This window comes from Enoplosus armatus, chromosome 1 (genome assembly GCF_043641665.1).
Source record: "Enoplosus armatus isolate fEnoArm2 chromosome 1, fEnoArm2.hap1, whole genome shotgun sequence".
NCBI lineage: Eukaryota > Metazoa > Chordata > Actinopteri > Centrarchiformes > Enoplosidae > Enoplosus > Enoplosus armatus.
Window position 1 is genome coordinate 5486130 of NC_092180.1, and position 24053 is coordinate 5510182.

The 24053-nt window shown below is 39.8% G+C and overlaps 1 protein-coding gene across 1 annotated transcript in view; it reads right to left on the bottom strand.

The window, feature by feature from the left end:
* kcnq1.1 (potassium voltage-gated channel, KQT-like subfamily, member 1.1) overlaps positions 1 to 23264 on the bottom strand; it is a 32018-nt gene extending 8754 nt beyond the window's left edge. Inside the window, exons 1-10 of the mRNA XM_070906046.1 lie at positions 22906 to 23264; positions 17245 to 17335; positions 11711 to 11837; positions 11144 to 11222; positions 10450 to 10546; positions 5758 to 5898; positions 3596 to 3706; positions 2407 to 2502; positions 2103 to 2219; positions 823 to 961 (exon numbers count right to left, since the gene is read on the bottom strand). Coding sequence (XP_070762147.1) covers positions 823 to 961; positions 2103 to 2219; positions 2407 to 2502; positions 3596 to 3706; positions 5758 to 5898; positions 10450 to 10546; positions 11144 to 11222; positions 11711 to 11837; positions 17245 to 17335; positions 22906 to 23264 — 1357 coding nt within the window. The remainder of the gene's footprint in view (positions 1 to 822; positions 962 to 2102; positions 2220 to 2406; positions 2503 to 3595; positions 3707 to 5757; positions 5899 to 10449; positions 10547 to 11143; positions 11223 to 11710; positions 11838 to 17244; positions 17336 to 22905) is intronic.
* Between the last annotated feature and the right edge of the window lie 789 nt (positions 23265 to 24053).

Below are 24053 nucleotides of genomic sequence, written 5' to 3' on the forward strand. Positions count from 1 at the left end.
TTACCTGTTGTCGAATCCTGCCTCGAACTTCTAACCAAGTAAACGATTGATTGCTTTCGACTGCTCCGCCCGAGTCCACATCTCTGTGTGCAGAACCGTTACACCAATGAAGGCAAAGACATTTGCAAAATGAAAGTCAACTGAGATTCGGTTGAATTTGTTTTATTTTCCCTCAACCAATACTTTATTACTATTTCGGCTTTACTAAAAAATACTGCAACAAATTAAAAATGAATTGATAGAGATGTGGAGTGAACACCCTGGCTGCCATAAATGGCACTGGAGGGATACAGTATATGATTTGAATTGCTTCTTTACAGTATATCACTCTCAGCTCTCTACTATTGATCCAGCAGTAAGTTTTGTAAATTCAGCAGTGCGCCACTGGAGTTCATACTCATCAATGCAACCTCACGTTTTATTGCTGCAATGTGCTCATCCATCTTTAATGTTTGGACTTTGTTCTCTCCCCGTCCTGTGGCTACATCCCCACAACTGAAGTTCAAATCAAGCAGCCAGTGCAGCATTAGTCATTTCTTTTTTATGTTTATGTGCTTCTTCAGTAACATTGTGAGTGTTCACTCTGATTTTATTGAAACCACGTACATGACTTCAGAAACTCATTAACTGGTTTAAAATGTACCACACCTGGAAAGACATGTATGAGCCCCGTTCACTGTAACATCCATGAAACAGTGAAAAGTGTATTCATTAAATATGTTCTGTTGTAAGCAAAGTTTTTCGCACTGATTAAAGTGAACTGGAACACAAGCTAGTGCATCAGAGATAAGCATACTGTAAAGTTTGTCCAGTTTTTATTACCTGTGCCAACAGTGCTGTAAACGTCTGAACTCAGCTCCCTCCCACTGTCAAATACGGAGTCGTAGGTGATGCTGGGAATTGTAGGAGAAGTTGGACCGTTGTCCTTGTCAGTGCTCTTCAACTTCCTCCTTATCTTCACCTGCCCAAGAAATGCAAACATCTCAGCTCAACAAAGTGTTCCTGTGGAGGAACATAGGTCTTTGTTTGACACCCAAGTGGCACAAGAGCAAAACTATGTTGTTTTCTATGTTTTCAACATCGGGCAACATTGTGGAAACATTTGAAGATGGATGTGATTTTCAAAAATGCAGACATACATATATACTTGTCCACTTATCAGCCCTTCATAACTTTGGCCAAAATATTTCTGCTTTGCAACACTGTTAAGAAGCCAACTGTCTGTGGTCGCTGATTTTATATGTTAATCGAGAAAATAACACAATAAAGGGGTCGTCATTGATGTAGTTTTCTATATTTGTTGTCAAATTAATGGATGACCATTGAGTGATGATTAGATTGAGGGTCTAAGTGTAGCAACACATGAAACTAATGGTTTGTTTTACATATTGTTTTACATATTTTATATTGCTGTTATTGTGACATTATGACCCTGCAATGTCCGGAGAGGAACACTTTTGACAAACACTGTGGGCATGGTCTGATACCCAAGTTTCGGTAATACTATATAATCAATATTGACATTAAAATGCTACTGGCTGTTGTCTTTTTTGTTTTTTGTTTTCTTTTCTGCTGTGATGTCTTGTTTTTTTATTTTATTTTTTCCCACACAGATTTGACACCAACATAGATACACATCATCATCATCATCATCATCATAATGATGAAGATCATTTTCTAAAACTTTAAATTTCAAGTCTTATCAACCAGTTTGGGTTTTAATCATTCAGATCACCACAACAATAAATTATGACAGTTACAGTAATATCAAATAATGGTTCTAGTCCCTTGAGTCGGTCTTACACTGGACTTACACTTACTTCATTTCTAAAATTACAGTTGAACTAACATTACAGAAGTCCAACTGTAGCACCACCTTCAATCCACAACAGACTGCAGCCTTCAAAATGACCATAAAGTTGAATCAACTCCAAACTGTTTCCGAAATAAAACAACTGAACATTTCAGCCTTCATGAAGGTAGGTTTTACAGTATTGCAGGGCTGTTGCTTCATACTGCATTGGTTTTGCCTTGCTGTACACAATAAACTAGAAACTGAGTTAAGAAGCAGTTACAGTGAAATGTATAAAATGATTACTAACCGATTTTTTGGGCTTGGGGGTGGATAGAGAGGAGGCTGGGATGTTGGATCTCTTTCTCAAAAACATCTTGAATGTGGCGGAATCAAAGTTCTCCACCGCAAAACATCTCCATGATGTCTGGAGGGGCATGAAAATAGCAATATATTGGTTGGACAGGACTGATTTCATGCCAACATGTCTGCCATGCAAGAAAGAAAGTAAGGGTTACATGAAAGGATGGTCTCAATAATAAGACTGGGGCTGCGAGACGGTTCAGTCCCCTGGCTGTATTGTGCTTCTGTTTCAGTATTTTTTGGGCAAATACCTGAATGAGACAGGCAGCTGCAGGGATCTGTCTGTTGAAGTGTTTCTGTCTTTGCTTCTGCTGCACCTTCAGGGCGAAGCCTGAGCCTAAGATTCCCTGTGAACAACAGCGCAGCAGAGTTACTGCTCATTAATTCAGTTTTAACAACACACTTACAGGCAGCAGAATGATCCAAAAGACAGAAATAAACGCTACGTTAACCAAAAATTAAGGAATAATGAGCTGTTGCTGTTTAATGTTGACAACAAAGTCCATTATTCACTTTGTTTACTAATTTAATTAAGTCTCTTAAATGTGAGGGATTCCTTGCTTTTCTAAATTTTATATCCCTGCAAATTGAAAATCCTTTTTTTAGACATTTTATAAGCTACACTATGAAAACTGAACCAACGAATAATCAAATAATTGATAATGGAAACAAATTCTACTTTCCTAATCCTAATTCCTTTGGGCGCACAATTTGACTGTAACTGTTTCACAGCAAAGTCACTGTTATTGTTCATCTTTAATGCATGTCTCATCTTAGAGGTCCTAAAAACTGTCTTGAGCATGTTGCGAGGGGATGGCCAACACTCAGCACTCACCAGTAAACAGATTTATAGTCTAATTTAAACCAACCACTTATTCAGAAACTGAAATGATCAAATCTAATGTAATCCTGTGAGCTGTATTCTGTCTTCATCAATAACCTGGCAGCAGACATAAAGCACGATACAAAGCCATTGTATGCCTTGTCAAGGTCCTTACAGCACTTAAAGGAACAATGAAATGAATGCATGTGTAAAGCTCTCAGCACTATCTAACTGTAATCCTTTTAAGTATTTGCAGTGGCTGTTAAAACACGTCAGAGCCAGCTTTGTCACGTCACTTTGTGGTTTACAAATAAATCATAGCTACACTGAAGCCCAAATTAGGCACTTTGTTTTCTTATTATTACATATTTAAAAGACCAAACTGATTAGGAATTCAATTGAGCAGGAATTCATCCGAAGGAAACAGCACAGTTTTTAAAACCACCATTTTATCAGGGATTGGTTTTTCGATTGGTAAAATTTGCATGTGATAGGGAACATTGGAGAGGGATTGATAATGATCAGGATTTGAACACAACACACAACATTATGAGCGCATGCACAAGACACCTCAGCCTGAAAGATGCCCTGGTTCAGCACTTTCTCTTTCCACTTACTGCAGGCAGGGCAAAGAAGGAAATGGCAAAGACTGAGAAACAGGATGCAATGGTCTTTCCGATCCAGGTTTGTGGCACTTTGTCTCCATATCCAATGGTAGTCACTGTCACCTTTGAAAAAAACATGGGGACTAATACAAGAAGCTTCACTCTCAATTCAAAATTTAAAGTGCTTTACAGGATACAAGATACAATAAAAGTAAAACAATTTACAATTAGAAAAAACAAGAGAAGCACAGGATAAAATGAAAAGATTTTGGGAGGGGACTGGAGACAAAGACCCGTTTTCTGTAGACCATAAGTATCTGAGTATCTCAGAGGTCTGACTGGAAATGTCATTACAACCAACGTGCAGGACAATATCCTGGGCGGGTGGCATGCTAACATACTGTCAATGACAATCCTAACATGCTGATGTTTAGCAAGTATAATGTTTAACACGTTCACTACCTTAGTTTAATGTCTTGCAAATGCTAACATTTGCTAATTAACACTAAACACAAAGTACAACTGAGGCTGATGGGACTGGCATTGCAGGTATTTAGTCATAAACCAAAGTATTGGACTAATAAAACATTTGATAAAAGAATTAAGAGATTGCCAGAGTTGTTTCACTTCATCCTGAGTGAAGCATAAATGTCTATGCCAAATTTGATGGTAATCCATCTAACAGTTATTTCAGTCTAGACCAAAATGATGAACTGACTGCCCTAGAGCCATGTCGCTAGCGTGGCTAATAAAAAGCATTTGAAAGGACTTTGTAAGAACACTACTAACACAGCTTCATAAGGAAATTGTTCAAATGCTTTGTCATTTTACTGGTAAGCGTGTTCTATTTGACCCAAAAGACTTAAAAACAGCTCTGGTTGGTTGTGATCAATCTACTTTGAGTCTTTACTGCAGCACATGAGGACTATGTTTCCCTGACCCTCCAACCCCACTGACCTTTTGCGTAAATATTGTAAGCTAACCTTCATTTATATGAGAGACGTTGTTATGACTCTGACTGCTGTGTGTGTGTGTTTTTCAATATCAGAGTCCCTGAAGTTTCCAAGAAGCAGAGTGGGTGGTGACTTATTGTCTGAAAATACATTTTCATCCCGTATTCTCTACACTACTTGTTTTGCTGTTTGTATTAGCGGCCCACTGGATGTGCCCAAGGGTTTTCACAGAACTCCTACTGTAACAACAGTAGTACAGATAAAACAGAGTCTATATTTGACCTTTCACTTGCCAAATACTGTTAAAAACAAGTCAGTGCTTCCTGCAAAATCTTACTTTTGGCAAGAAAGTCCCTAAAACAATATTTAGAAGAGTCGGTTTGGCTTTCTTTGAAATAAAATACAATTAATGTCAATATTCATGTCAATAAAATAGTCACACATAGTTCTGTGGGTCTGATCAAAATGTGATGTTGTAGTCAATTCAGGCTGATGGCTTCTCATTGATAATTATTTCAAATAACAATAATCTAAAATGAATGACAGGAATTTAATAAACTAAGCAAAGTAATTTAATCACTAAAGTTGACTTGATTGACTGGTAATTAAAGGAATAGCACTTTCATAACTGTCTGTTAATTATGAAGCTACAGCCAGCAGTTGGTTAGCTTAGCATAAAGAATGGAAGCAGGGGGAAATAGCTAGCCAGGCTCTGTCCCCTAGTGAGACACAATTAAACCCTGAGTTGTTGTTTTTACACTACTTTTCTGTACAGACTAAACAAGACATAACACGTTAATTAGTGAGCTTTAGAGGTGCTGGTGGGCAGATTTCTTTTACCTTCGGACAGACAGAGCCAGGCTCGCTGTTTCCTCCTGCTTACAGTCTTTATGATAGGCTGAACTAACAGTCCCCTGGCTACAGCTTGATATTTATCGTACATGGGAGTGGAATCAATCTTCTCATCTCAAGGGTATTTCCCAAAATGTCAAACAATTGCTTTAATAAATAAAATTATTAAAAAATAAGTCCATCATATGTCAGACATGTACAATGGTGGCTGGATCAGGTCTGATTTAAACGTAAATACTGGGGTCCTGGTTTAACAGTGGTGAATAAAAGACCCTTTTGACTTTTGACTAAGCTCCTCACAACCATCATACGGTAAAACACACGCGCACACACACACACACACACACACACACACACACACATTCTTACCACTCCCCACCACAGAGCATCAGCGTAGTTTCCAAACTCGGTGGAGCCGCTGCTGTCGACTGCATCTTTCTCTGCCAGGTAGACAAAGTACGAGGAGAAGATCAGGCTCAGAAAGCCAATGTATAAGGTGGTGATCAGCTCCTGAAATAAACATGCACAAATGACATATTTCAATCTCAATAATCAACAAAGGGATCATTTTAAAGAACATAATAAGATTACAGGATATGACATGTGTGAATATATATATTCTTTCACAGTGCATCAGTTCTATCAGTTTCCAGTTAAAACTGCCTACAGTCTAGTGTGGCTGTGTGTGTTCATAATACCACATATGGATGTGAATATTCATGTAAATGTGCTGTGAATGTGATGATTCAAATATTTTTCCACTGTCTCTGCTGGCTTGTGTCATTCAGGAACTGAAGGTGGATTCACACTCTCACTTCAGCTCATTAGCTACTTATCAGTTTGGTAGAATGATGTCGTATTTATATAGTATATATATTATATATATTTTTTTCCTACTGTTAACACATTTCATGAAAAGACCAAAACCCATAGTGCATTAGTCCATTTCGCTTTCCCACTTCCTCACCCTGTCTGTGGCTCTCAGCCCCCAAGCCCCTTTGTTCCTACTGGAGACATAAATCTTTAAAAATGGGTCCCAAAAATATCGTTTCATTTTTTTTTTAAAAGGCTCAGACATTTCCTAAAACAGCTGAGCACTGTGGGTTTTAGCAATTTATTAGGAGTAAATGTATTAGGAACTATTTTCAGCCACAGATTAATACACATTCATTATGTTAGTAAGTCTAGCAGAACAGTGTATGTGTGATTGGCTCAAAATCAACTACAGAGGCTGTGAAACAAAGCACCCAGTTCACCACTGTGGCTCATTGATGTGTTTTCAAGTTTTGGACAACAATGGAGCTCTATGGCACAAAAGAATAAGTTATGTTGGGCTTTGGCTACTCAGACAACACTTGTTAGTGGGTTCAATTCACAGTTAATTTTGGTCTTTTTTCTTGACAATAAGAAAAATATTGAATACTGGCAGGCAACTTTATTCTTTAACATGTAAGTAATGATGCTCTCCTCATAATGACATAAAAACAGATTGATTTATGAACATAGTCTTTACCAGGCTGCTCTCAAGTCACTTCATTATAGTGTTCATTGTCAAAAATAGATTCATCAACAACCTTTATTTCCATGATGAAGACGAGATGTAGATGAGACAAAACCAACTTCATTAAACAATAACTGAATGAATCTCAATACAGTTTCGTTGACGATTACATAGACTGTACGTCTCTCTGAATCATCTTCCCATATTGACTTAAGCCAGCTAAGTTACAAAAGGCAGTGGTGTAACGCTACGTGTTATAAGCTTCTCACAACAACAGGACATTTCTTGCATATGTGGGTTAGCTAAATTTGACAACCTCTTGCTTAGAACAACTTTATTTTGGAGGGTTAGACATGCTATCCATGCTAAAGCATACACACATTTAATAATCAGGTCTGGTCAATCTTGAATGGCTCTATGCCAGCTTAATGTAGTATATTTGCGAATTTGGCTGGTTATTAAGACGCACAGCATTTTATTTGGAAAATTGGTTTTGGGCTTGAATAAAACATGTAGGACCATAGCGAACTGTCTACTACTTAGCTTGTGTGTACAAAAATCAACACCTCGCTGTCTCTGTCAGAGAGGCGTTGAATGTCTGTTGTTGTTGACTTCCTTTATAATTGGGGGCTATTGTAAAGACCATTATGTTCCACTCATGCGGGGGCTTCATTTGTTGAATTGTGTTTCTTCAAAATAAATATGCAAATCAGAAAATGTTTCATGTTTGGGTGTATTGCTTAAATGAATAACATCAGAACAGACACCCACTCTGCAAAGCTGCATTCTTAATCATACAACCTGTCATCTGGCTAATATTCAGTATCAGTTCTTTCAGCCTAAAATCAATTGGATATCTTATTTGAAAGCAGTTTTCTGAAACTTGATTAAAATACTTTGTCTAAAAATAAAATGTGCATTTTTGTCAACTAATCTTTTGATGACTAGAAATAAAAAGGATGAAGTTGACTAAATATGACTAAAACTAACATGAACTTTTGATCTCAGGACTCAGACAAACCCTAAAAATAGCTGACAAAGTGAACACTACTTCATTAGATATATATGTATTCCTTACCTTACAACTGATGTGAAAGTGTGTGTGTACCATTTAGCTTTATGCAGCTATGAAGGAACCATAAGTGCCACTGAGTTTGAACTTAATGTTTGATAATTATCACTAATCACTAGATGGGGTGTTGATTGAAGATGGGCACTAAATCATTATTAATTAGTTAGAAACCCAGACAGCTGACCTCCCCCAGTGTATTTAAAATAACTATGAAGGATCTTATTGCAGATTCAATAAGGGTCTGTCTGTGATTTGCTCTGGAGGTCTAATTGGGCTCGGCTCTTATCCTGCCTGACTGTATTTGGACTACTGCTTTGTGAAAGAGCTCTTTAAATGAATGTTCTCTTTGCACTCACCTCCTTCGTGATTTAAACTACATTTAACCACTCAGTGGGCCAGAGCGCTCACTGCACTAAATCGGACTGAATTCCTGATGAGTGGAATTCTTATTCGTGTCTCGGCCCAAAACTGTCACTCCCAGATTTTTTCAGAGAGCGTCACGGAGGAGCAGCAGCAGATTAATGGAAAAAACGGGACCCGGGAAATTGCTGTGTTTACCTACCTTGAAATAACAGTAACCTATCCTTACATTATCTCATACAAACAGTACTTATGGTCCATCGGTACTCAACGTCTGTGTCTGCATGTCTTCATATGACTACACAGTTTCTTCTGAATCTTTGGGACATTTCTGGGCCTCAAACCTTTGGCAGTGAATGTGGGAGCCTCTATCACCTGCAACTAACATCTCTGCTTGCAACTGGTAAGTGCATGATTCTTGGAAATAACAGCTTTTAATGCGTTCGGGTACATCTTCCTTGAGACACTACCAGAGGTTCAGCAGATGTGCTGCTGTTGCTGTGACCTGGCAAACACTTTCAGGAGACATGTGCCTCCAAACTGACAACGAGGAGTAACTCTTCAAATTTGAATGCTTCTCATTGTGTATTTAAATGCTATTGTAACATGAAGACTGGATACTGATTGGAGTGAATGAAAATCCATTGACTTTAAAAACTCCAGCTGTTAACACAGAAGGGCTGCAGTTTCGTGTGTTTACATAACAGAAAGGCTGAATAGAACATTCAGGTCTTGTGTTGACTTAGAAAATCACCAAGGAACAAATATTGGAGGGACTGCACACCAGCGTCCAGCTGGTTGATGACAATTTGACCTCTACTGTACTGTTCTATTATAACCCATTACATTTTCCTTGTGCAAGGCTGTTAGTTGTGTGTGCGACGTTAACAGAGTATATCATTATTCTACAGCCAAAAAAGTGCAAAAAGGAACAGAGACAAAAACAATCATGAAAGCAGCAGGCTCTCACAGAGAAGCTCCCTTTGAATAACACATCTCAGCTGCTGATGCCTTTAAAACCCAATCGGGACCAAGTATAACCTGGCAGATCCCAAGGTCAATCTCATTCTGGCCCCTACACACTTACCACATCTCCCCTCTGCCTTCATTGAAGTGTGAACTGTGCGCCATATTAAGGCTCATCTCAAACCAGCTAGTGTGGAGTGAAACGGGCCACTTAAACATTCAAGTAGTCTCCACTACCTTGAATGCATGGGAAATGCAGGCCTAAACTGCAGGTTCTCAACCTTGGGGCCGAAGAATCTGAGGGGTTCCCAAGATGATTAATGGAATAATGTATATATATCTATATATATATATATAGATATATATAGATATATATATATTTTTTAAATTATGAATCATATGAACCTTTCAATCAATTTATAAAGAATACATCATCTATTTAATTGCACATGGTGATCTCTTGTGGGACGGTATCAGGGAAACAAAACATAGCAACAGCTTAAAGAGCAATTATGATCTATCAGTATCCATGGAGACAGACGTTTCCTGTGTGCGTCTGTGTTATTTTATATCCTCAATCTGAAGTGCCTTCTATAGCCGCAAGTATTATTTCATGAAGAGTGACACCCCGTAGCTAGCTGGTAGGAATCGGTTTGGGAAAGGGCCCCAATATCTCCCTGCATCGACACTCACTTTCTTTACAGCCGCGGTCAATGGCTGTTGATGACCAGCCTCAGCCAGGAGCAATATGGTCATCAGCCAAGGCCAATACAAGGAAGCACAGCAGGTACCGGATGAGCAACACCCGACTCTCTGCCCACTGTCATCACTCTCTGTTTTTACACAGACATTGGGGGATAATAACGGCCACCTCAGTGTCTCAGTTGAATGATACTCTGGAGGGGCTACAGTCATCTCCAGCAGAAGAGCTTATGACCCCTACATACTGCACAGTAGCTCTTCTCCTGGCTCTGCTGAATATTCCTTTTGCTAAAATATGTATTCCCATGTGCAGACTCTGCACCGTGTAGCAGTGAAAAACAATACATGATGATGAGAGGCTATAAATCCCCTGACAGAAAGCCTCCCGCTCACTAATAATAATCAGAAGCCCTGATAGCTTTGGATATCAAATGTGCTTTTAAAAGCTGTGATTGTGTACCTGCCGATGGATGAAGACAACAGAGCCTAGGAGACGCCAGGTTCCTCCCTGCCGATCCACGTGGAGCATTCGCAGGATCTGCAGGAAGCGAATTCCTCTGAAAAACAACAAATTGAAATGTTGACATTGTATTCCGGCCAAATGTAAGTACGTATATATGTAAACACGCACACTATACAGCCTAAAGTATGTGGACACTCAAACATTACACCTGTGATTGTTAAACATCTCATTCCAAAGCCTTGGCCATTAATCTGCTGCTGTAACAGTCTCCACTCTGCTGGGAAAGATTTCTTTCTTCCTCGCTGCAGAGATTTGCTCCCATACAGCCACAAGAGCATTAGTGAGGTTGGCCACTGCTGTTGGGCAATAAGGCCTGGCTCCCAGCTGAGCAATTCATACTAAAGGGGTTGGATGGGGTTGAGGTCTGGGCTCTGTGCAGGTCAGGCAAGTTCTTCCACAACAAACTAGGAAAATAATTTCTTTATGGACCTGGCTTTGTGCAGGGGGCATTGTCATGTCAAAATACAAAACATAACATTATATGCTATGGCGTTTTTTTTTTACGATTTCCCTTAATTGGAACTAGAGGTCCTAACCCAAACCATGAAAAACAGCCCCAGACAAGAAGTACAAAAAGTGTGCACATACTTTTGGTCATTTTGTTTCCACTTGCACAAACACTGTCTCTTACCTTACAGCAGAGGTGGCAAAGACCTGGCCTTTGGAGCCCACTGACAGCACAATTACCGAAGCAACAACTACTATCAGATCTGTATTGATAGAGAAGGGGGGGGGGGGGGGGGGCTTTAGGTATAAGTATGGCATACACATGCAGATGTTCAATATATGGAGGTGCAGCTTAACAAGAGCAAGTTGTCCTCCATATGAGGGAAATGTGGGAAAGTCAAAGAAAGTGCAGATATTAAAAACTGGATGGGAAAATGATCATTGCTTTTCATTACAAAATTATTTTATAAATCAATTGAGGTGAGAGGGGTTGCAAATAATATTCATTGCTGCATATTTAAAAAAAACACCCGGAGGTTCCAATTTAAAGAATGAAAAGCTGAAGGTAAAAAAAAGAAGATTGCAGTGACAGTTTTAATTTCATGCTGAATTTGTCTGAGATATCTCATTTTGGGATGAAGCTCAGGATATATTACAGATATTGTTTAAATATTGTGTGTGGGAGGGGAGTGATAGGTCTGTTTGTGTGCATGTGTATAGATATGTGTGTGTATGGGGGTTGTGTTCCCACCTATAATAGATATTGGCTTCCTGGCAAAGCGTAATCGGCCCCAGATGCCAACATATTTACTGCGGCAACCTGCTGACCAGAGGCGGACAAAATATTCCACACCGAAGAACACCACAAGGACGATCTCCTGTCAGAGAAATGAGGAGAAAGAGAACAGACAAATGAGGGAGAAGCAGAGGTGGAAAAAAAATCAAACATCAGATGTTGTTGCAGGTTACTTAGTGCAGCAACACCTGAACAGCTGCTCAGACTTTAAGTGTTCTTAAAAACGATAATGTTGAATTGATGGCTGCACAACTAAACTGACTCTTTTTGTTGTTAAGTGCAGTTTCTCACACAAACCTGTCACAGCAATCCATTAACGATTATTGATTCTCGTTCAGCAAATACTCCATTTGTCACACTTTAATTTGTACCATACCATTGATTCATTCTTCATTTCAGCTGCAAAATCTACTTGGACCTGATAGATAAAACAGTGATTATGTATCCTGGCAAATAGTTTGATAATATTTATCTGTATTTTGTTAATTTCAGTTTGTTTCCTTAAAGGAGTAGCTTGACATTTTGGGACATGCATTTATTTGCTTTCTCGCCCAGAGTTAGACAAGACAGATACCACTCTCACATCTTTACAATAACTTTGAGGCTACTGCCAGTGGCTTGTCAGATTAGCTTAGCATAAAGAGTGGAAACAGGGGGAAACAGCTAGCCTGGCTCTGTCCAACGAAATAACGTTGTGTTTTAGGCTGGACTATTTCTTGGCCGAGTGCAATAACCTCCTGAAGTCTCTGCTGATTGCCTGGCAACCTCACAGTGATGACAGGAATTTTTAATTTTTGTACGGATTGTTAATTAGTGAATTTCAAAGGTGCTGGTAAGCTGATTTGACCCACGCTATCTGTTTCCCCATGTTTCCAGTCTTTGTGCTAAGCTAAGCTAACCAGCGTACCACATCCGGATTACTTCCCGATTTTCATCTCATTTTTATTCAACCTTTTAATTTTAATTTACATGACAATTACTGAAACAAGCCACACCAGCATGTGTCCAATTCTAAACGGGAAGCTCACACAATTAGAGCTTCTCAATTAAAGCTGCTCTATTTTAATTCCATGCAAGTTTTCTCCAGTGCTACTTGAGGACAAATGGATTAAAAAAATCAATTACAGCACACAATTACACCAACATGTGGAAATTAACGAGCTGAGCCGCACGTCTCTTAATCACTGAGAAACATTTGGAAATGAAGCTGAAAGTGAATCAATAGCCTTTCATAGATTTTTAATGGTGACATGATCCTTTTGCAGTGAATGGCGGCAGGAACAAAGTGGGAGAATCAGGCAGAAGATGTGTTCCATGTTGAACACCAGGAGACGTTTTCAGCTTGGTGTTTTTCTTCATCAGAGCCAAAGATTAAAACGTCAGTGAATATAAAATAGCACACCTTGTAAAACAAAAATTGGATTAATAGTATGTTAAATTGTGTTCTTGGAAGTGAATATGTAAAATATTGTATTTCTTGATTTATTCATTGAGGATTTCTACATCAAGGTTGAAAAACAAATGGTCTATCCCAAAAGCAGTAAATTAACAAACAGGAAGGCAGCAAAAACAAATCGAAAGAATCGAAACTGTTGTTTTTAGTTGAGTTTGAAAGTTCATTCTGACATGAGATCCTAATGTCCACTTACACGCATGTTCCAGACCTTTTGACTGTATAACACAATCTTCATCAACAGAAACAGAAGACCAAGTGACATAGTTGAAAAACTCCAGAACAATCAAGAAAGTGACACCTGAATTTAGACTGTTACTACGCAGTCTAAATTTTCCACAGTCAAGAATAATCCATCGAGCTCAATTTTTAAGCCAACATTGAAGAGAAATCCTATTGTTTGAACACCTACAGCATGACAACTGAGTAAATCATCATCGTCTGCTGATAAAGATCATGTGGTCCTTACGAGTCCTGAGGAAATGGGACCCGACGTGGGACCCAAGTGGGTCTGGGTCCAAACTATACTCAGTCTACTCTGGTCAGGTAGGGTCTTATTTAACATGTGGCTAGTATCGGATTAGATCTAAATGAATTTGAGCGTATAGCTACCAACTCTGATCACATGGTATGTCACAACCTCTGCAGGAGAACGCATTTTAAGAAATCAGTAGCCCGTGTAAAAGATGTCTGCTATGAAATCACAATTATTTTTTGGGAATTTAATTCACATATATTAAATTGGCTCCAAGATTATTATCTTCTGTCTATTTATCACCCAGCTGGCTAGTCTTTGAAGCATAAAAACAAATTAGTTCTGGAATTAGTTGAATTAGTTAGTTTGTTTTTTGGATATTATTATTATAATGCTGGTCTTTTCCATTACGACTGCTTGTTTTTTTTTGATCGAATGTCATGCTACTGGTGTTCTCTCTCTGTTAGAGTCTGTTCGGGTCGACTGCATTTTGGATCAAGTCTAATTATCGTTGGGCCTGAACCAGGGTCCTCGTTTTTTAAAGGAACCACAAGGGGGACAATTAAACTAGGTTATCTCATGGAGTCATTGCCCACACACTCGCACTCACTCACTCCCTGACTTTCTCTCCACAACTTCTTTCGACCTAAACACATCATCGATCCCCATTCAACCCTCAGTACATCCCCTCATGCTCGACACTCTTTTCATCCCACCCTTCAATTTCAACTCCAACCCTCGTTCATCCTCACTTTCCAATAAAGTAATTTGCATTCATAAGTGACTTGATGGTCTTTGTTAGTGTTGACAGGATTTATTTGCAGAGTGAAATAAAATGTAGTAACACTTTTGAATAGTTCATTGTCTTTTTGGATCCAAAAAACACACACATTCTTTTGAGAATATGAATCCTTTGGGCAAACTGCCAAACATCTGGCCAAGCACACCACTACAAACACTGTCAGCCAGTGCTGCATAAAGAGCAGAGTGGTCTCCATTAACCTTGAGTGTGCAGGAATAAAGAAACAAGACAAAGAAGATGCTTCTGTGGAGGGGGGGGGGGACTGAAAGAGTGGCAGGGTCAGAGCATATCTCTAAACTAGAAAGCAGAAAGTACAAAACAGTCCCTTTGGGGTGGAGGGTTGAAAAGATGAATGTTTGAGATTTTGCTAGGTTTAGCAGCATAGCAAATATTAATTATTCATTATCTGTGTAGAAGAGAAGAATAAGAAGATTAAATATCTCCAGAGGGTGAACTTCAGGCTGAAAAACATTTTGCCATAAAATGTATATTTCATAATGTTGTGGTATTTATTAGCCAATTTCACACTTTTCTTTTTAATTACAGGTCTGACAGGAGGCTCTGCAGCAGCCTGAATCTCGTTGAATCCAACAAAGAACCTGTAGGATTTGAGATTCTTATTTGCCAGCTCATAGAAAACCATGACCATTTCATCCCATTATCCTCAGGCCAAGGTGAACTTGCCACATGTGGCACGCTCCAGTCCTATTTAAAGAAAATCCTAAAGTCCTTTTTATCCTTTCTTGGGGTTTTCTTTTGTCTGAGCTTGAGTGACTCACCCCTCGCACTCTCTATGCATCCCGGGGTTAAGTTATCCCATTTTCTATTGATTTTAGAGGAGGAGCCTTTGTCCTCTTACGCCTATGTAGCTCCAACTAAAATGTCCATAAATTGTTTTTTGAAGGCAGCGTTTAGGTCAATCAACCCATGAAATTGCTTTTCAAACAACAGAAACTGAGGGGTGATATTTGTTTTAGCAACAATGTCACTGTCATGGTGTTGATTGTTGCAGCAACACATTAGAAATATACAAACAGTCAAAAAACTGATAGAAATGAATTCAACATATGTTTACACTCAAATTTAATCTGTGCTTTATTAAACAAGGTTATCCAACACAAGGGTAATTTCAAAGAACTTTAAAATGACTCAATGTCTATTATCTGCATTGTTTTATGAGCATCATTATGATTTTTAATATATCTAAATGAGTTGTTTGACTTGGAAAAGAAACACAACTCCTCCTTAACATACCAGAATCAGGCCTGTTTGCAGATGCCAGCCAACAAAAACAGACAAAACAGAAGTGCTGAGCAGATGGCGAAAGTCAAAGGAAAGATCAGATCAGGCGACAGCAGAGGGGGAGAGGCTACAGGCTGTATCTGCAATGTAAACAGCGCCGTTATTAGAAGGAAACGCTGCATCTTGCTCTTGACATTTAGATTCTTTCAAATCTCCGTCACAAACGTGGTTCATGGACCACTGATCAGGATCATTAAAGACACACCATGGAGTTTTCTTGTAAACAAACACAACTTTGTTTACATTCAATGTTTCTAACCCAAACACATTCTATGCATCCCTAAGGCCTAACAAATACGTGGAATGCATTCTACCTCATTATTTGATTTTTTTATCTTCTTATAATGGCACATTGCTACCGTTCACGGAGCAACCATCAACTTTAGAAACAGATACTGTGTGTGGGTATCAACTGAAAGTATCATCACTTTACAACAAGTCTTGGAGCTGGCGTTAAAGGAATTCTTATCTTTTCTTAACTCCTTAGCTGTTGCTAGGATCACTCTCAGATATCAGTCCCTCAGTCTTTGATTGCTTCACACTACATGAGCAGCAGACTGGGCGTGGCAAAATCTAACACACAGGAAGAAGTCATGTCGGGTTCTGGTCACACCTGCATTTAAAGCAGATGTGAGTGAAAACAGTTCATTTCAAAGAAATTGCAGAAATCCGCAGATCTGCTTTTTGGCGAAGTACAACTTCAGAGGTGACGCAGCAGAGCTAAAACTATCTTGTTAGTGTTGATCTTTCAGGGAAAAGTCCTGGGGTGTCCATAAAGGAGAACGCTACCATTTTAGTTGTGTATCGAAAGCCAATGAGGTCACTATTCGTCTCCTTCTCCTTGCCATTGGATGTTTTATAACCTCCGTCTGATATAGTTTTATAAACGCTGTTGCTAACAGCTCCATGCGTCTGCACTGCACACGTGTGCCGGCGAATCTGAGCGCGGTGACTACGACGCCACTGTGCGTCTGTTTATGCCGGTGAAATGTAAGGAAATAAAGTTCTCCACAGTAGAGATGCGACATGAGCCTGCAGTCTGCATGGAGATGCAATCCGTTTTGACAGAGCAGTCGGAACAAACACGTCTCAAATGAACTAAGTAGCTTATTGTGCTGTTCCTGATGTAGCTAGCTAGCTCCATAAATAATCACTACATCACTAAGCTTTCAGCACCACCACAACTTCATATCACAAAGCCACTTTCTGGTTTGAACAGGGCTTTAAAGTCTCTATTAGAGTGTACATTCCCTACAGCATAATCTTCACCCATCTGACCCCAAACGCTGCTCTCAGCTCTGAGAGTTAGTAAAAACATTTAGTGTGATCTTTAGTTTTTAATCTAAAACCTCTCTTTAAGGTAGATTCAACTTGACAATGGAACAAAGGGACAAAACAATGTTTTTTATGGTTAATCCCAGGTGTTACTTTTCAATTTAATCAAATGTAACACTCACCACCCAGAAGAGTGTTACGTGAGCCAGGGCCTGGTACTGGTCGATGGTAGACAGAACGCTGAGGATCAGACAGGCCAGAACTATGAGAAACCTGTAGGAAATAAAGCATATCAAACATTACTCTTGATTCAAGTGTCATCATTTTATCAAGCTTTATGTTGGTGGTCATTCTTATTTCCTTATATCGTCCAACTGGGTAATGACGTCCAACCAGCTCTTGCTTATTTAAAAACATTTTCAACCTCAAATCAAAGCTTTACATAACTTGTCATCCATCAAGTCATGCAAACACGAATCTCCTCAATCCACTTTTCGACATTCCACCTCATATTTATGCCTACATTTCAGACTTTGATTTAAACAGCAAAACTTCAGTCAAATTCGGTGTTTGGTTCGACTCTGAGCTTCTGAACAACTTCCAAAAAAAAAAAAACTTTCAAGACAGCATAACATTACTTTATATTTTTGTCATGAAAAGCATCTGAGTGAATTTCAGCAAACATTCAAGGACAGCCCTCTGGAGGAAATACTGTGAACCTTAACTTCATCATATGAATGCAAATTGCATGATAAACTTGTGAAATAATGAGCACACAGTTTCGCACACACATACAACACACACACCACACGCAGTATCAACAAACAGTCAATTGCTCCTTAACATTCTCCTTATTCCCCCTCAAGGTCACAAGTGTTTTAACTGCAGCAACAATAAGACGTCTGGAACTCCTCTACCTATTTAAGAGAAAGGTATTTTATATCTTTGAGATAAGGCTTCAGGCTACTGTGACACTATAACAAAAACACACTCTTACGTGGCCTTGAAGTTTTGACTCTTAAACTCTTCAACAGAAAATACAAATTTTTATGACCATGTTTTTGTTATGTGGAAAAAAGAGCAGCTTATATTTACAACAAAGGCCTACATATAGTACCTTGTAACACCAAATAAATGTTAGTTATCATTTTTCACAGCTGTTCATAAAAGTCAGAAAGATCCTGTTTAATTTGATGGTAGAGGAGGAAGTAGGAACCCAGGCAATAAAGGTGATGAGCCAGTCTCAGACCCATAACCTGGTTCACACCTTGTTCAGCCAGCAGAGCCAGGAACGGCCTCAGTCCCTGTTTTTATTTTTGTTATTGCTTTTAAGTTCAAGTTTTGATTTTATTATGTTTGTCTGTGAGCAGGATACCTTAAAAGATTACTGTAAGAACAGATGTGCATTAGACTTTGTGAAAAGGTCGGCATTGTGGCAAGGACAAACTGATTAACTTCTCATTTCTGTTGGCAAATGATGTGGCGGTGAAGGGCAGAACTTCTTCTCGACGCCATCTGAGTTCATTTGCCACATAAGCTGACAGAACACACTTCCAAGATTGGCCCAATCAAAAACCATTGAGGCACTGGAAAGCTGGTTTCCTAACTGCACTCACATTTGTAAATATACATACATTATAAACACCTGGGAAGGGTTGATGCAGACATATGAGAACTCGTAAGTGACAGGTATATAGAGGAGAAGATCTCAAAAAACACAACATTATTTGTTCTTTCTATAAGGGAACGATCAGTGATACTATGGGCTCAGTGTGGGCATGACAATGGCTGAAATTGGAAATATTTTTTGGTTAACTTTTGACTTTTTATTATATAGTTATACAGGATAGAGGAGACAGAGAGGTGGGTACAACATGCAACCAGACTCAAACAGCCACCCAGACTCATACAAGGGACATTACAGTTACAGTGGAAAGTGTAACTGTAATGAACAGTTGAACCTGAACCCTGAAACAGTGGTAACTGGGGAATGAAGAAACCCAATATTGAACTGGCGTATCTTGACAATACTGCACTGTGTTGGTGGAAGTATTTGCTCTACTGTCATCTAGTTGATATTGTTTCAAACTCTTGTTCAGAAAAAAAGCCATAAAGCATCACTGTCTTGTTCCTATAAGAGCACACTTGATGGAAACTATGTGTAGAGGGAGTTACAGTTTCCAGTGAGTGTTTGCACCATGGAGGCCCTTATCACCACATGCTACAGCCTGAGTTTATTGAAGACTGGCCAGGAATCCAAACTAACACACACACATACACACACACTAGCTTGAACGTGCACGCCACACGTCAACACAGATAAAAGACAGAGGGGAGACCTGCTAAGGGAGGATGGACTGGTGAGTAACAGCTAACAAAGCAGAAGGTCCTGACTGAAAGAACAAGGAGGCAACACTGCATAGCAAAATGTAGTTTGGTACCTGTGTCTTCTGCAAAATGACATCTACAGTCTGCTACCTGTGTAAATGGGAGCAAATGTGTCTATTAAGAAGAGCAAGGCACATTGGGCAAAAACAAAAAAATGTTCACAAGTTAGGACTCAGTGTAATTTATAAAATCTTATGTTGAAATGTGACAGAGGCAGTTACAAAGAGGATCAAAAGAAATACAAATGAACATCAAAGTTTCCAAACCAAACACTCGGGTATGCTAATGGTTGTAATTTGTCAGTGAAGCTCTGCTTAAATGATTTCAGAGCATCTGAAATGCCAGTAAACATACACACTCAGTATGCTGAGCATACACATTCTGCTTCACTTTGAATCCATCCGAGACGATCTGACTCGTCAGTCCCTCTCTACTAACTGCACCATCATATTTCACTTCCTTTACCTCCAGTGAGCTTGGTGTAGCATCAGACAAAATAATACATTGGCTCATCTACATAGGCACTGAACTCTAAACAAAAGCTCAAAGCATGGCTCCTATCTATTATTGATGGACAGATTCACTTGCAGTCTGTTGTGCAGTCAGTGTAGAGACAAAGCAGGGGACAGGATAAGAGTTAGTAGTGACGCTGCTGAGAATGTCACTGGCTGTTACCATCAAATATCCTGTTTGGAACAACAACAACCACACTTTATTTTTATCACTGTTATGAAGTGCTTTAGAGAGCTAAAAGACAAAAAGTAAATCAATCAAAAGCAATGCAACATAAAACACAGGTTTAAATGAATACACTGCAATAAAAGATAAAATAATGTCTCATCTATTAAATGTATTAGTGACGGTTTCAGGCCTGATCACCTCTTGTCTGTTATTTGGACAGCCAATAAAAGCCTTTGTCAGAGCCTCAAACTTTGACTAGTATGGGGTTAATAGCTCAGAGATGTAAGGCGGTAACCACTGAGTGACCTTGTCTATGCGCTCCATTAAGAATCTTAGCTCCTGTGTTTTGTCAAAGAGAGGAAAAGATAAAAGCACAGACGACTTTTCCCCAGTCACTTAAATATAAGATAGAATACAAACGGCTCAAAAGTTTCTCAAATTGAAAAGAATAACAATGCATGAACTTTTAGCCTGTTTGCTAAATCATAAAAATAGCGTCTGAATTTGCTTCCTCCAGCTTGATACTGTCTGACAGAATATCTGGTGCACTTTAATGGAGCTGAGTCTGAAAAACACTTTCTGATTAGGGCTTTCTCTAAACTCCCCTGGTTGGCTCATCTATACCCAGCATGTGGGATGGATCCATGCAGCTCCAGACCAAAATACTGCATTTACTGTTAGACTGCACCACACTGCCGATAGACACCCAGCAAGAGAATGGGACATTTGTTATACTTATAGTTTATTAATTGCTAAAAGCAATACATAAATCCCATGTTCCTTTCAGAGAAGTGAACTATTGCTTCCTTTTTACCATGATAAAACAGGCTTGAGTCCTTGTAAGCGCACTGTATCACCGCACATACGCAAACTTACTGACAAACACATGCATGTGCAAACACGCACACACAGGGGTACCTCTGATAAGGCCTCGGGTCAGTCTGACGTTCGAGTTCTGGGTCAGTGATAAGGCCATGCTTGTTCTTAACTGCTTTACTCCCATTCAAAACAAGGCACTGAACTGACCCCAAAAGCCTGCTGGATGGTTAGACATCCCAACAACGTGCTCTTACAACAAACACCTGGTTGTATTATAGAACTGAGAGAGAGTTTTGTCTAAAATACACTACAATATCTAATTGGACCTACATAATGAAATTCAACAACTCTGAGCACCCTACTTACACTTCAGAGAAAAGTGTTTTTGTGAATATGTCGTAGGTTTCTAAATGTATGTTTTTTTGGAGCCTGGGTGCCAAGGCAATATCAGACTATAAGCGACGGCGTCGGTCTCACAGACTGTTCACAGTTTGTGATCACTCATATTAATATTTACCACAAAGGGAGGAACGGGTAACGTTATATCCTTTTTAGGGGCCGAGTGGGGGGGCAATTTCAGTCAGGTTAACAGTAGGCTAATGTGACTGTACCTTTGGTGAAACCACAAAAAAAAAAAAAGAACAGACAGTGAACTGAAAAACTTCAGTGAACTGTCAGTCAAGGCAAAGGCAACCTCAAAACACACTCGTGTCATCCTTAACACCTTAATGAAACAGTTTTTCTACTACCAGCATGCGCGCCTGAAGAGGTGAAATTTGCTGCTGACACCATGGCTTATGTAAAACATATTGATTTTGTATTTTGCAGTCAGAGCTGCAGCCACTAGCTTCCCTGTTATGGTGTATGGTGGAGTTATTCTTGGTAATGTTCTAACGTGTTGGACTTGCACTGTGTTGGCTCACGCTCCCTTTGAGTCACGGAGACTTTAACCTGCTCCGACAGGCTGCGTTCCCCTGCGTCCCCTCCGACACTGCAGGGTCACAGGGTGGCAGCGCCAGACAGGGCCGCTACCTACTCCACAGCACACACACACACACACACTGCCAAGTTTAGCTGCCTGCTATCAGTGCCAGCAAGTGGGGGCAGACAGCACACATGGGGGTGAGCTGGAAGATCATATCCCACATTCCTAAACCTGAACACTCCAGTCTGGATCTACTGGACTGTGGGTTGTAATGCATCCTTATCCCTGTACCGAGAAGGTTTTGTCATTAGAAACAACATTTCATTTTCAAAAGGCAGATTTTCAAGCTACCAGACAAAACTGTCACATCAATTTTGGGTGGTGAATCTTAATGTGACATCTTAATGATATTGGAGCTTTAGCAGATCGAAATCCACCCCACACTGCATCACTCCAAGGTTTATGTTCACAGCTGTGTTATTTATATGTTATTTTCATAAAAGCAGGTAGTCTCACAAACCTGCCATACTGTCAGGAAGAAATAAAAATACTAAAACATTCCTTGTTGGGTTGAATTGGTTTAAAAGTTCCTGTTTTTTTTATACTCACTGAATGCAAACCAGAAACACCTCTGTGTTGCTGCACTAAAACCGTTCTGGAAAATTAAATGTTCAATGGTGCTGAGGAAAATAGTCTCCCAGATGAAATATCTGTATAATAGTTCTTTAGTGCTCCTTTGAGGACGTATTTTGTGTGAGATTCTCTTGTCTGTGATGAATTATATGGTATTTTTTAATCTGCTATGCCTAGACTGAAATATCCCTATAATATTCCTAGAGGGACCTCCAGTTGTGCTGTGATATCTGTGCAGCATCTTTCTAAAATTCACAGGATTAACAATTCTTTGTAGTGAGGGCTTCCAAGGCTCTACATGCGCAATTAACTCCCTGTTTAATTAGGATCTTAGAGTTGCAATTATACCCTTGAATACCCCATGGATCTGGATCATTATGAAAATAAAAACACTCACACTGTGAAGTGATACACGAAGCACTTCCAGCCAGACGGCCTTTCCAGAAAGTTATACACGCGTCCTTGGATGTAGGCGCGGGTGAGGACTGGACGGACCCCGGTGCTGTACACCGACATCCGCACAGACATCCGGGGATGAGATAAGTACGGGTGGAGGTGAACAGGGGGTACCTCGGTGGGAGTGTTACCGTCCCCTGGCATTTTGTCTCTCTCAGAAAACGCGTCCTTTCCCACAGGTGTCCCAGGTTCAGGCGCGCTAAACGTGGTTTCCGACAGCTCCAAATCCGGTGGTCTCTTTCCACGTGCCACACCAGAAGACCTCCGACTGTTCCCCTCATTGGGGGCGGAATAAGACATTGTACCTTCCCGTTATTCCTCTGTCGCTGGGTGAACTTTTTCCACTGTTATTTTTCGGTCACTGACTCAAACGGACAAATGTTCGCCCATGTGCGCTTACCTTCTGGTGTGCGCCTGATCGCACCAGGGCGCATAAAACTGTAACATAAAGTGAGTTATTAATGCTCCAGATCACCAGGATGCTGTTTCTTTAATTTAAGTTTACTGCTCTCTGGGCTGTGGGGGAGATGGCGAGCCTCTGCCCTGAATGAATGTCCCCTACCTCTTTCGGAGCACTTATCAGCCTGGAGAGCTGTGGGCGCCAGGCGGTGCGCTGTGAGTCGCCAGCTGTTCAGACATTCGACTGTTTTGCAAAACTGCTTAAAAGCAATCTGCAGCGGATGAACTCCATCTTCAGATCTGTATGAAAAACACACCGCCGTTAACCTTTTCCCCCTATAATTAGTTTTCACACAACTATGCAACTGTGCTGTCGACATTCTATATGGAGCATTGAAGTCTAAATAGATTTGACGTTAGTTATTATGTCACTCTCACAGCAAACAAGGCACCTCTATACATCAAGGTTACCAGTGACTTGTGTTACAACACTGTAAACAGCTCTTGCATCACACACAGGTGATCACACACTGAACGTAACTAAAGGCACAGCACTAACCCACATGTAAACAAAAGGCTGACCCCGCCACCAACATTTTAGACTGGAACCAGCTATGATTCCCCAATTGATTAACCCGTCTTTTAATAGCAACACAACTCAACTAAATTTGAGTTTTAGGATGCTGATAA